This window comes from Peromyscus leucopus, chromosome 23, assembly GCF_004664715.2.
Source record: "Peromyscus leucopus breed LL Stock chromosome 23, UCI_PerLeu_2.1, whole genome shotgun sequence".
Classification (NCBI taxonomy): Eukaryota; Metazoa; Chordata; class Mammalia; order Rodentia; family Cricetidae; genus Peromyscus; species Peromyscus leucopus.
Genome location: NC_051082.1, coordinates 6986262 through 7000787, shown reverse-complemented (window position 1 = coordinate 7000787; position 14526 = coordinate 6986262). Strand labels below are relative to the sequence as shown.

Below are 14526 nucleotides of genomic sequence, written 5' to 3'. Positions count from 1 at the left end.
AGGGTGATCTGACTGGACACAGTGAATGTTGCACACCTGTAATCCCAGCACTCAGGAGGCTGAGCCTGGGCTACATAAAAGACACTACTACAGAAGTGGGGGGGGGGGTGACTTGGATCACCCTCTGGGATGTTTACTGTGCAGCTTATGAACAATCAGCCTCAAGACCAGGGGCAGTGCCATTCCCTGTCCTAAACGAACTTCTCTAGAGAGTCAGAATGTGAATGAGCGCTCTCTCTCTCTCTCTCTCTCACACACACACACACACACACACACACACACCCCAAGTAGGTGTCTCTCAATGAGATGTCTGAGACCTACATACTAACTCACCTACTCAATAAACCCATAAAATCCGAAAACAAAGGCAACACTATGGCCAGCTTGTCATCTCTCTTCACACCTGCCCCAACCTCATGGCTCTCCATTCCCCAGAATGGCGTCTACTTCGTGGGCATCCTACAAGCATTTCCTAACTTCTCCCACCCGGGGCGTTTATATGGTACAGCATCACAGTACTGTGGGCAAGGGCCACCGAAGCTCTACATCATCTGGACTTGAGGACCTTGGACAAGTTCACACTCTCCATGCCTCAGTTTCCCCACATGCAGAGTGGGAGAAAAGTGACCATGCCTTCCTCTTGGACTGCTATGTTGTTGGAGTGAGTTGATCTGTGTGCAGTGCTTAGAACCGAGCCTGAGCACTGATCACCCTGTGAGAAATAGGCTTTGGTTAACCCCCTGTCCCATGAAGCTCTCTCCACCTTCTTCTCCACTGTCTTTTGCAGAGCTGACCCCTAACACCCACCCTCCATCAGGACGTGGGTGAGCTCATTCCACACGCATATTCACTGAGGGCCTGGCATGCCTTCCTGTGTCCGGGACCATGAGGACCAATGAGACCCAGCCTGCCCTGCAGACCCCAGCCTGCCTGGGGAGATGGACGGGCATTCCAAGGAGGAGCATCGCCGTTCATTAGCAAGAAAGCATGGGTTGACTTCACTCCTGGTACCCTAGCAGTCCTCAGCTAAGTGCCTGCTCAGGTCTATGAACTGTTTCAGCAAATCTGCTTTGACTAGTCAACCTGATGGGAAAGCTCCTGTCTGGGACTTAATCTTGTCCTTCTGTCCTCTAACCTTCTCCTCCACAAAGAACACCGCTTGTCCACCGGATGTTAGCTCTTGTAGCTAGCTGGCTTGAACGTTCAAGAATTCCACGGAGAAAAACTCCCAAGGCCTGGGGAACTGAGTTTGGGTCTGGCCAGACTTGGAACTCCCTAATTACTGGTGAGTCCTTTCCACAGCCTGTTGGCACACATGCAAGAGTTCTACGTAAATATAGACTGGTATGTTAGAGATCGTAAGAAACAGAGCAGCAGATATTTACTAAGGTCTTTTCACGTGCCAGGTATTAATTAGCATAAATGCTTTATATGTTTTGTTCCATCCTCTTAGAAGCCCTTTAGAAAGGCATCCTGGTTACCATGCTACCATTGAGAGAACTACCGTGGAAAGAACTCCCAACCACAAAAGGAAGAGGCACTGAAAACTGGCCGTCCGAAATTCGGGAGGACAAACGATATCAGACAGTCTTCATTCCTTCACCACGCCTGAAGGGATGGCTCGATCCTTGTATCTCCAGATCCACTCGAAGGAAAGGAAAGTGCCCAGAGGAAAAAAGGAAGAGAGAGCACCCTTCCTCAGACAGCTCACCCAGAACCCAGAACCCACAAACCCACAAATCCAGCGCCATCAAGATCACATGGCCTTGCAGGAATATTCTGACTCGGAAGAAGAAGGAAGGACTGGAAGAGACTCACCCCGCACTGACAACCCGGGGAAGAGGCCGAAAACCTCCCACGTCCCGATTCCTGTTTCTACCCCACTATTGTGAAGTTCAAGCAAACGGGGGCTCAAGGCAAAGCGTGGAAATCGGGTCTGGGTCCTTGTTGAGCAAAAGGGAAGCGAGTCTGGCTGGGGGTGTGGCTCAGTGGTCACTGTGGTAGAATGCTTGCCTAGCATGGACAAGGCCCTCGGTTCACTGCCCAGCACCACCACATGGGGTTGGGGGTACATGAACAAACTCACTGGTGCAGGGGCTCTCCAAAGACAACCAACCAAATCCATCTGCTCCCCTGCTCTCAACTTGAGCAGCAAGGAACTCCCCCCCTACACCTCATTCGTCAACACGCCGAGATCGGGCTTCTTGCTCAACCTAAAATTAACGATGCGCTCAATGGCTGGCTTAAAAATAGCCTGGGGTCCCTGCAAAAAAGAGAAAGAGCCTAAAACGTGAAGAGGGACCGCAACGCAACAGTATGAATCGTTCTCGCGGCCACAGTCTCCGTGGAAAGCCCTCGCTCATTCAGCCCCACCTCGGAACGTTTCATTCAGTTCACTGGCAACAGATCTGGGGTCAGTTTCTCCCTAGCACGGCGCGAGCTAGTGTCTATGGTTTCCTCAGTGGTGTGAAGAGTAACAGCCGTGTAAATAAAAACCTGTGATGCTGGAAACGAGAGGCGGGAGAAGGGAAACTCGGGGAGAAAACTGAGGTCACCGCAGGGCAAAGGTGGTACCCAGAGACAAGCCCACACTGCCTGCGATGGGTCTCGTGACTGTACATCTATGAAACGGCAGGAGGTGCAGGGCCATTTCACCTCTGAGACTCTTGGAGCGGCTTCACGATTAACTACGCCCCAGCACACGCAGGCTCACCTACAGACAACATGCCCGAGGTCACCTACAACCAACAGGTGGAGAGGAGTTTGAAAAATGCAGCCACCGGTTTCACCCACTGAACCACCTCTGGCGAAGAGGCCAGGTCCAACAGCGGTACCACACACCGAGACTCGAGACGGAAGGGAAGCTGCTAACTCCAGCCCTGAACTACCGTGGGAAGAGCATTGAGTTCCCCAAAGATAAGACGCCTCCGGTTATATCTTCCAGGTAACAAATGCACGGCTTTGTTAAAGGGAATTTTATTTTTTATGAGGATCTTATTAAATGTTCTGCCGGGCCACAAATGGAAGCTCAGCTGCTGCTGCATTAGAGATTTCTGGACAGCCAAAGGTGAAATCACAAACCTTCAAATTCCGAAAGCAACACACACACACATTCTGGGGGATATGGAAGGCTCATAAGTAAATTCAGTCAACAAACATTTATCCAGTGCCTGGGCCCTAACGCTGAGGCGTCCCTTTACTCAGCTTTCTGGGAAGCAGAAAGAAGCAATTAGGGTCTTCCTGAACAACAGGCAATTAATCACCCTCTGCTTCAGATCAACCTCAGTGCCTGAGCTCCCTCACATCATCCTCCCTCTGCCCCCGAAAACCTGACTCCCCCAAGGCCTCCCAGGTTTTTTGAGATCACTGATCAACACCCTCCGACAGCTTTCTCTCAACACATCCAGCCCATTACCGACCAGACCCGCAACTCCCCGCACATCTTTTCCCAGTTCAGATCTGTGACCTTCAGTGTGCTGACTGTATCAAGGTTACTCTGCCCACTATGCATCCTTCCCCACCGGGCCTCCACTCCTTCCTGGATCCTTGAGACCAACGCCAAACCTCCTGGCCCTGCTTGGGGCCATTGCAAATCTGTCTGATGCCACATTCAACAGCTAGTTAGATTTTTGCCTCCCTTAACCATCCTCTGGGCTGCTTTGGGTGGTGGAACAGATCGGCAAGAAAGGCACATCTAATAATACCAACATCGCCTGGATTTTAAACCCAGACCGCAGGCAAGGCAAGAGAGGAAGCCCACCTTGGCATCTTTCATTGTAAAAGCCCCTGTCAAAAATCAAGAACAGCCCACACTCTCCTAGCTTATATGAAATGCTCAATTCCCGGCAGGAAATCTGATAGCTTTTAAAGAACCTCAAAACTGCATCTGTGGGGTGACACCATCCAGGAGCCAATACTATATCTCTTCAAATGAAATATCGAAGCTACAAATACAACAAACAGGTATGAATGAATCTACCAAGGAGAATTTTTAAAAAATTAAAATGTGTTCTCCTTTAAGTGGGCAGCAACTAGTTACCCAACATTGCCCTAAGAGGCTCAGCGCGAGGGCGCCAGGGAATCTGGGGAATACAGCTGTGCTGAGACCTTCCGAAGGGAAACTTGCTCCCCTGAAAACAGAATGTCTTCAAGCTCCCACAACCCAGGTGACTACATTTTACATAAATTCTAAGAGTCTGGAAAGCAGGACCCTCCAACAAGCCCTGGGTGCCACATCTTCTAAATGCATCCTATACGACTAGGGAATCATTCCCAGGTCAAGAGGTTTACTAAAATATTTCTATTTCTAATTCTAGTCTCTTAGTTTGTTTAAGGTTTGTTTGTTGTTGGTTTTTTTTTTTTCCACCCTCTTGTGAAGCCCAATTTCTGTGAATCAGTGGCGGCTACATCACACTCCCTCCTGGGGGCTCACAGGAATGGGGCTTCCTCTGGCCGCTGGTGCTCTTCCCTGCTCAGAACGGCTCAGCTGCCAGATCTCTGATCTTGCAGCATACTTGGACAGGAGCCGAGCATCATCTCTCAGCTAGAGCTCTGGTTCAGCCACTTGCAGCTCAGTTAAACCCATCGGGAAACCTTTAGCTTGTGAGATACGGCGTTTAGGATCCCTTCAGTACAGCCAAGATACCAGCCATCCGCCCTCCCGAGATGGATGCACAGATATGGATGGGCAGCTCAGTTTAACTCAGACACGGTTCCCCTTTGACCAAGGAGCTACAGGGTTAGAGATCTCCCACTCTCTCCTCCCTCTAAAGAAGACCAAAGATGGGAAAAACTAACCCCAAAGTACCCAGTTGACCACTAAGAATGCCACAGACAGGAACAGGTACCTAACACACCATGCCAAACAGAACATCGACAGTCTAGCCCCACAAGCCCCAAACAGGTAGACTGCTTTCCAAAAAAAAAAAAACGCAGGCAGCTCGGAGGCTTCCCTCCACTGCACTCCCCCACCCTCCCACCGCCGCCACCGCCACCGCTGCCGCCACCGCCACCGCCACCTTTGGCTCTGTGTGCCAGGCATCCATGCAAGTCCCCCCAGAAAGTCACATTGTCACTTACTCAGCTCTACCAAGCAGCCCTAGGGCTTTGCTGTATGAAAACCCCACAAACGGCAGTTCTTCGCCCGAGAAACCCGAGGGGCTCAGCTGGCACGGAGAGGATGAAACCCACGAATTCTTCTCTGGTTCATCAAAATTGGAGGTGTCATCGTCAGACTTGAGGGTGGGAACGAAGGGGGGAGGAGCTGGTTAAAAGAAAAACAAGAAGGGGGGGGAGAGAGAAAAATTCAGACGAATTCCACACTGTTGCGGAGAAGAAGAAAAAAAAAAAAAGCGCCTTACTCCTTCGGCGTTGGAGGCACTGCAGCGCCTGCTGCTTTCAACCCAGCTCCTAGCGCAGGCAGACCCAGCCTCGGCTCCTACAGCAACAAGAGATTAACCCCTTCACTGCCAACATGGCCACCAACCCGCAGACAGCTTGCCTTCCCCGGGCAGGGGGTAAAGTGGGAGATGAACTCCAACAGGCCACTCACTGGGTTCCTACAACAGCAGCACCTGGGTAACTAACTCACCGGGGCAGGCAACTCCTGCCTGCTCTCTCCAGGAGGCTTCCACTCCATGTCAGCTGGCTAATGCCAGGATGCCAGATGACCTGAACCCATGGAGCCCCTCTTCCAGACGGGTCTAAATGATTAATAATCAGGGATGTTCATCGCTGTCAGGATGGAAGACGTGTATGTCTCATGACTTAGCCAGAATGAGAGGCGAGGACAGGTCAGGGGGGCTTGGGAGGCTTTGGAACTGCTGCTGGGTTACCACTGCAGTCTGGTTCATTCATAGCCAGATGAGTCTACTTGGAGATCTTATTAACCACTTTTCTTTTTAGTTCATCATCTCCCCTCCCCAGCACAATCCTGCCCATTGAATCCACCACGGCTCCATCGGTATAATCAAAAACAGCCAAATAAAGTTGCCGTGATTTACAGCACCCAGCACCGAGGAAGGGACACAGAGACCCACAGACGCACATCTGCGGCAAGGCTCCTACCTCCTTACGGCATGACTCCCAGCTGGGGGGGGGGGGCATCACATCGTCTCTGCTGCCTGCCGACCTACTAGGCGCTCTCACTCAGGGATGTGAGCAGCTGTCCATCTGTCACCAGGAGGCTGCCCATCGTAGGGGGGTCCCGGGGGCATTCCCAGCCAGAAGTGTTACCATGGTTGCAGGCTAAGGCGTCTGCAGTGGACCAGGCAGGGGGAAGTCGGCAAGCCGGCATCCCATCCCCCGCAGTGCAGGCTGCGTGCTCCCCACTCCTCAGTGCGCACTCTGGCTGTAACCCCACCTGGCCGCCTGCGTGGCAGGGGCCAATGCTGATCTGAGTGACAGAGCAGCATGAGTCACTGCCCGCCAGGGCTCGCTAGAGCTCCCCCTAGGACAGCAGTCACAGCCCTTCACGGTCCAGACTTCTTTTTTAACCTCTTATCTTCCGGACAGAGTTCTGTGCTGGGTAAAATGAGCAGCAAGCGTGTCCCCAGCCTACAGACTGGTAAGAATCTGGCCGTTTCCGAGGCTTCCCCAAGGACAGTAGCCAAAGCAGTGCAGAGAAGGAACTGGAATGTTGGAGGGATGCGGAGGAGAGGGAGAGATGAGCACAGAGGGCTGGCTGCTTCTGGGAAGCAAAAGAACATTCTCGGGGCTTCAGGTGCACTGAGGTGAGGTGGAAAAGAGAAGATCAAAAATGTAAAATGTGCACTAGCAGAAAATGATTTAACACCTCCAGGCTCTCTCGGGAGCATCTTCCCTGCTGGAGTCAGAAGCTACAAGCTTGAAATGTTAGCTTACTGGAAGAAAACAGATTGAAAAAGCATCAGCTCACATCCCATGTGCACAGCCATCAACTTAAGTGCAAACCAATCGGACCGTGATCATCCAATGGCTTCTTTAAAAGGAAAAGATTAAAATTAGCCGGGCGGTGGTGGTGGCGGCGGCGCACGCCTTTAATCCCAGCACTCGGGAGGCAGAGGCAGGTGGATCTCTGCAAGTTCGAGGCCAGCCTGGGCTACAGAGTGAATTCCAGGAAAGGCGCAAAGCTACACAGAGAAACCCTGTCTCAAAAAACACAAAAAAAGATTAAAATTAAAATAACAGAAATTAGATGTATGAGGATCAAAAAAAAAAAAAAAGTGTTTTCCATCCCAAAATAAGGAAACCCAGATAAAGACTGGAGACTTACTGACAGAAATACATAGGTGGCGCTAATACACATGTGTGGTGGCTACTGGCTCATGGCTTGCAATGGGAAACTGAGTCCCGGTTCCACCCACTCACCACCCACTCACCAGCTGTGTGACCCAGGGAAAGTCACTTGACTTCTCTAAGCAGCGCAGGTTGCCAGGTCATTTCCGGTTTTGAAAAAGTCTCCCTAAGCATTGCAGCTGCCCTCAAACTCGTGACCCTCTTGTCTCTGCTTCCTGGGCATTGGGGTGACAGGTGTACCCCCACTACATCTGTTGGTTTCCTTTTGAGTTTTATTGATCTATCTAAGGTGCTTATGATGGCTCTTTACACACAACAAACACCCACGGAGGTGACCTGTGGTCGTTACGATTGCTGCTGGTGTAGCGGGCACGCGGGTGGCAGATCTTACGGTGGCGGGAGTCTGGTGAGTCTAGACACAGCTGCATCTGCATTGAAGTCTCTGCTGCACAAGGCACAGACACATCAAGGTGGATGTTTGTGTTAATTCTATCATAGCGTTTAGTTCCTCGCAGAAGTTGAATTCCCTTTCCACTATATACTAATTTATCTGTTGGAGACTAAAATAGAATTCCATTTCTGCGTGAGGAGGATGATTAATAGAGGGTTAGGAGCCACCCTCGGTGAAGTAATTATGATTTTTGAATTTCTGTACTATGAAACAAGATTCATCTGTAAAACTCTGCCATGCTCAAAGCTAGCTAACTGTGGTCAAGATTAGAAAGAGGGCCAGGGCTGACAGCACAGGCCTGTCACCCCAATTACTCATGAGGTGGAGGCAGGAGGATCACAGGAGGACCACCTGCCTGGGCTACAGATGAGCTCCAGGCCAGGTAACCTGGGTAACTTAGTGAGACCCGTGTAGTAGGCGAGGGGGATAAATCAGATGATAAAGTGTTTGCATTAGAAACATGAGGACCCGAGTTCAATCCCTATATGTTAAAAAACAAATATACAAACAAACAACAACAAAACCAAGTAGGATGGCATAAACATATCAGTGCTGGGAGGTAGACTGGAAGATCTCTGGTGCTCCATGGCAGCCAGCCCAGCCTGCTTGGTGAGTTCCAGGCCAGCGAGAGATCCTGTCTCAAAAACAAAAAGGACCGAGGCTAAAGAGATGGCTCTGTGGTTAGGAGCACTTCCTACCCTTCCAGGACAGGGGTTCAACTCCCAGCACCCACACGGCAGCTCATAACTACCTGTAACTCCAGTTCCAGATGAACTGGCGCCCTCTTCTGGCCTCCACCAGCATCGGGCGTTCACGAGGTGCATGAGCAATATATGTAGACAAAACCATATACATTTTTCTCATTTTTTTTTTAAGTGAATGGTACCTAATGAATGACACAGGCTGTCCCCTGGCCTCCGAGTGCATAAGCACACATGTGTACACACACACACACAAAGGAGACTGAGATTATAGTTCAATGGTAGAAAGCTGCCTAGCATGAGCAAGACCCTGGGTTCAATCCCTAGCACACAGAGAGAGAGAATACAAAAAGATCAGTCAATTTTCAAGTTGCGAAGTTGGAGAAGTCACAGTAAAAGCTAGAGACGTCAACCACTAGTCAGGACAACAGAATCCTCTGAAAACAAGCGTCTTTGTGGGGCATCATTCACACAGCGTGAAAAGCCACAGCCTCAAAGCCAAAGAGAAGTTAGTCTCCTCTCCAGGAACGATGAGGATGCTCCCCTTCTCTAGGCCCTGTGGAGAGGAAGAGGTGTGGCAGCCAAGGAAAACAGCAACTGGGCCAGCCTGTCTACGTTTGTAGTGTCCCGGGAGCGGGCACCAGGACTTGGGAAATGAACGTGAACGCCGGCAGACACAGGTCGGGAAAGACCGCACAAACACACGCAACCCAGGACACACAGGAGGGCGCCCCTTCTTCCATACAAAGCCCACTGGGACTGGTGAGAGAATCAGTGTGCCAGGGCCTGAAAAGAAGAGCAATCTAAGCCGGGTGTGCCGGTGTGTGCCCGCAGTCCACAGACCAAGAGGTGGGAGTCACTGGAACTCTGAGACACAGGCAGAATGAAAAAAGGTAAACACCTGGATGCCACATCTTAAAATGACCCTGTAGGGCCTGGCCAAGTCCTTAGATGCAACAGGGGGAGTCTGGTGGTCCCGTAGGACTACACCCACCGTCGGCATGGAAGAATCCTCGCCCTCCAGTACCATGGACCACAATTCTCCGAGGGAACAGAGGTGGGGGGACAGCGAGAGGGGAAGTCCCAGAGATCAGCGTATGGGAGGTCGCACAGGGAAGTCTCCCTGAGCTTCACTCAGCCAAGGGGGCACGCTCCCACAAAGGTCACCTCGCTTTTGTTTCCCTTCTTGCCAAAGGAGGGGTGAGGCGGCCCTTAGTCCTCTCTGCCCCTCCCCCTCCCTTCTCCTACCTATAGAAACAAACCACAAACCAAAACCCGGGTCAAGTCTAAAGCCTACCATGTAGGAGACCACACTGAAGGGGGAGGCAGGCAGGACGCGGGGAATAATTCGTAGACTTCGTACGGCACGTGGAAAGGTTTCTTTTTCGGCCTTTATACACTTTGGGAGGGGAGGGGGAGGCTGGAGGGAGCCCAGAGGGTAAACGCTACCCACGTGAGCCTGGCCACCCGAGCTCAGACCCCAGGAACACACGTGCAGTCTCAGCACAAGATGCAATGGGAGATGGCGACGGGAGAGCTGTCTAAAGGCTTACAGGCGAGGCGGCCTGGAGACCGCAGCAGGGTGGCCAAAAAAAACGGGAGAGAGGGCGGAAAGCGGCGAGGGCTGACCGCTTGAGGGGCCCTCTGACTTCCACACGGAGCACCCACACTTCCACACACGTAAATAAGTAAGATTATGTTTTTCCTTTGGCTTTAAAAAAAAAAAAATTGCCAGGTGGCAGAAGCGCACACCTTTAATCCCAGCACCAGGAGGCAGAGCCGGGAGGATCTCTGCGAGTTCGAGGCCAGCCTGAGCTACAGAGCGAGATCCAGGACAGGCACCAAAACTACACTGGGAAACCCTGTCTCGAATCTCCCCCCCCACACACACCCCCAAAAAAGAAGAATTAGTAGGTCATTGAAATCTTCTTGATGATTATTAGTCTTAAGTTTATGCTGACTCGGCACACAGCAATACTGCCAGGCACGTAGTCGGTATACAGTGAAGGTTTAATGAGCGAATCTATGACCGAATGACTTGATCATGGACCTTGCGAAGAGAAGACGTAGCGTAGTGCTGAACTTGAAGAAGATACCTGGTGTTTGGATCAAATGAGAACGCTTTAAAGTCAAGATTGTTCTGTCTGAAAAATATGTTAATGAGCCCCTATATTAGTATTTTCCTATACAGTGTCGTGATATCGACGGCTCTCCGCATGCAACATGCCTACCACACTACCCCAGGACAAACGCATATGAAGTCAGATATTAAGCTCTTTGTCCATCACAAAAGACAAGAAGAAAAACAAGGTGGGGGGAGTGTTTCCCTGCGTTTTTAATATTAATTAACATGTTGGAGGTGACAGTGGGGCGCTCTCTCCTTAGTGACAGAGGTAACTTTGAGGGGAGCCCCACCTCCATCCCCAGTTACAAGACAGACAGGAGAACAAGGCTCTCGGAAACAAAGGCTATTTTAAGAACCGAAGTTAATTTCCCTTCATAAATCCCCTCTCCCTCTCTGTCCCTCTCTCTCCCTCTCCTTCTCTAATCCTGACATTCATTAAAAGCTTTAGGGGGAAAATTTATTGTCTTCAAAACTGTTTCCTTTTCAACAGAAGTGAAGTAAGAGGCACGTGCCCTCACCTCCCGGCTCTGCCTCTTTCCAGCATGCCCCCCCCCACCAGCCCTCCCATCCCCACATTTAGTTTTTCAACCTAACAGATGAAGACTGCGATTGTCTGGTTTGGGCCTAGCGTTCCAAGCTTCCTGCACTGGACTCTAATTTCTTTGATGGCACAGCTGCATTCTTGCTGCTACACACCTATCAGAGCATCCCGTGGCCGCCCTCGGTGTTCATTTAATATGGGTTCCAGCGGAGCAGTTCGTGACGGCAACCTGGAGTGCGGTCTAGTTTCTCTGACTTGCTCCTCCAGGAAACGTGCCCCTTTATGGAACTCCATGCGTGATATACTTCACAGTATCCGACCGGTCGTGAAGAACTGACACATTTAAAGAGAGGATGTTGGGAAACCGCCGGGCATGGTGGCGCGCGCCTGTATTCCACAGCTCGGGAGGCTGAGGCAGGAGGGTCAGGAGTTACAAGGCCGACGAGGACTACACAGCTTTAAAAAATAAAAAGAAAGAAAGAATGGAGGAAGGAAAGAAAAAGGGAGGAGAAAAGAGGGGGCTAAGCCTACTCCGAAACTCTGAGTCATCATCAGTCTGAGCCACTGACAGATTGCTGTATTGTACCGAATTGCAAGATGAAGGGCAGCTAGCAAGCGCCATGTCCCAGAGGACAAAGGCGCCTAAGTAGAGTGTATGATAATGCCACGAATCAGGACTGGGGACCGCGCTCGATAATGTTCAACTAATGCGCTACAATCAAAGGCACTTTCAGTTCGTCCCAGCTACATGATGTCCTGCTCCTCACTGGACAAAGTAGATGCTATACTCAAAAATGAAGATTACAAATAATAATAATAATAATAATAATAAAATTCAAGCTTTCTTACCTGTATGAGGAAGGAAGCTTTGGCACTAGTAAAAGGCTGATGGCATCACTTAGGTGTTGGACAGTGGGTCTGAGAAGCAGAGGGTACACAAAGAGAGAGGTGGCCAGTTTGGCTAATGAGGAAGACGTGGATTTCTGCATGTTCCACTAAGCAAGGAGCACGGAGAGGACTGAATCTCAAGAGTTGGCTAAAAGGTATCCTCATGAGCTCAAGTGGGGAAAAGAGGTACTTTTAAAAGGCTGGTAGGTGGAGCAGTGGCCCCAAGAAAGCCATGGGTAAGTAAGGAGGCTGACCTCGAAGAGGGAGCCCCGGATTCAACGAGATTGAAGATAATACCAGGGAAGGTCTTAGCGGACTGGACAGATGCAATCTTTCAGTAGTCATGGTCAGAAGGGGTCAGTGCTAGAATTCCGCCCATAATGGACAGGTTTCTAATAGTCAACCTGACACATTCCACACTCAGGAAGCGAGTGATAACAGAGAGGGAAGATGTGGTGAGCAGGGAAAACTTGATGATTGCCTCAAGAGCGAAGATCTTAGAAATACCCAGTGGCGAGCTCTTACTCCGAGAAAAGGGGCTGTGATGGAAAGATGGGAAAGGCAGACAGCATCTGAGGACTCATGGGAATGACGCAGGCAAATAAGTTAAGTTATGGGATGAGCAAACAAAACTGGTTCACCAACAGACACATGTAAATCAGCCTGTGAGAAGAGATGGCATTGCCCAGAGCCTCAGACCCACCCCCTGATTTCTTTCTTCGGGGTAGAGAGTATGGTATGACCACCCAACAACATACAATATCATACAAGAAATTCGGGAATCCGACAGAGCAGATCCAATTTACAGCAGCCACCTTAAGTAAAAAATGACTTCAGCTCTTTGACTCCCCAAAGAGACAGAAGAAGGCTTTATTGAAGGTAACACTGTTTTGGGGATCAATTTTTTGCCATGCTGTCTTCAAGATAAATGAAGAAGTTAGCATGGGAAAGTGTGCGTCAATCAATTAATCCATCTAAAGAACGCTGGCACCTGTCTGTAACAGCTAAGCCAACCGCCCTACGGTTGGCGATTGAAATGGATCTCGGGTTTGTGTGTCCTGACCTACCGTACCCCAAGGCCATGCTCCTCCTCCAAGTCTGCTTAATATTAAGTGCTTAGGGGCTGGAAAGATGGCACAGTGGCTAAGAACATCTGGTTCTCCCAAAGACTCACAGTTCCGTTTCAAGCACCCACATCTGGTGGCTCACAACCACCTGTAACTCTGGCTCCAGAGGATATGACGCCCTCTGCTGGCCTCTACTGGCATCTACACTGACATGTGCACACACACCCACACAAATAAATACACCCCCCTACACACACAGACAGTGATGATTAAAAATCAAATAAATCAGGCTGGAGAGATGGCTGCTCCTCCAGAGGTCCTAAGTTCAATTCCTATCATCCATGTGGCAGCTCGCATCTGTAACTCCAGTCCCAGGAGATGCAATGCCTTCTCCTCACCACCAAGGGCACCGATAGCATGTGGTGCATAGATATGCATGCAAGACAAACACCCATATACATAAAATAAAAGGTCTTAAAAATAAATAAATCTTTAAAAGTATTAAGTATTTTGCCAGGCGGTGGTGGCGCACACCTTTAATCCCAGCACCCAGGAGGCAGAGGCAGGCGGATCTCTGTGTGTTCAAGGCCAGCCTGGTCTACAGAGTGAGGTCCAGGATGGGCTCCAAAGCTACACAGAGAAAACTGCCTTGAAAAAAACAAAAAACAAAAAAACCAGTATTAAGTATTTGTAATTGACTTACATTTTTCCCAAAAGCTTATACACTTGGAGCTGCATTCCCCCACCTCCGGGGTGCAATTGAACCAGATTTCTTCTCTATAGATTGACTTTTCCTCCCTCCCCCTTGGCTAGGTAGTCAGCAATCTGTGAGCCACCTACATTAGGCTAGAAATACTCAAAAGAGGAACATTTCCAGTGGAAAGAGTCATGACTGCACTTCTCTGGGGGCCTGGATTCGGAGTGTTTCCATCAGGGGATGTCCACGGGGACACATTTCAGAAGGAGGGAGGGAGGGTCTTCGCGGCTTCCATGCCCTGGGACCTACCACCGCAGACCCCAGCAATCTTGACTTCCGGCACTTTCCCCTGAATCCCCACATCCACAAGCACAGATGCGCCTCGGTCTCTGCTGTGCCGTCCTCTTTACCCCGGTCTCTGCTTCTCCAACACTTAAAAGGTTTTACTCTTTTTTCGAGACAGGGTCTCACTCACTCTGTAGCCTTGGCTGGCCTGAGCTCACTGTGTAGGTCAGGCTGGTCTTGAACTCAATGCCTGCCTTATCACCCTCCTGAATGCCGGGATTAAAGGCATGTGCCACCACACCTGGCTAAAGCTTTTTACTCTTAAATGTTGATTATAAACCAAAATGTTCATGCCCTGAAGTAGCTAAGAAGCAAAATGACCCCCTCACGTGTCCATCACCCAGCTCCATCCTCGGCAGTGCCCCTCTCATTTCATCCCCCCCCCACACCCTCACCTGGCTTGTCTGCTGACCCGAGACGGCACATCCACTGTTAC

The 14526-nt window shown here is 50.3% G+C and overlaps 1 protein-coding gene across 8 annotated transcripts in view; it reads right to left on the bottom strand.

The window, feature by feature from the left end:
• Nucleotides 1–14526, bottom strand: part of Cit (citron rho-interacting serine/threonine kinase) — a 182609-nt gene that overhangs the window by 100985 nt on the left and 67098 nt on the right. For all 8 annotated transcript variants that reach the window (XM_037198628.1, XM_037198629.1, XM_037198631.1 and 5 more), the window contains exon 10: nucleotides 5080–5263. In XM_037198628.1, coding sequence (XP_037054523.1) covers nucleotides 5080–5263 — 184 coding nt within the window. The remainder of the gene's footprint in view (nucleotides 1–5079; nucleotides 5264–14526) is intronic.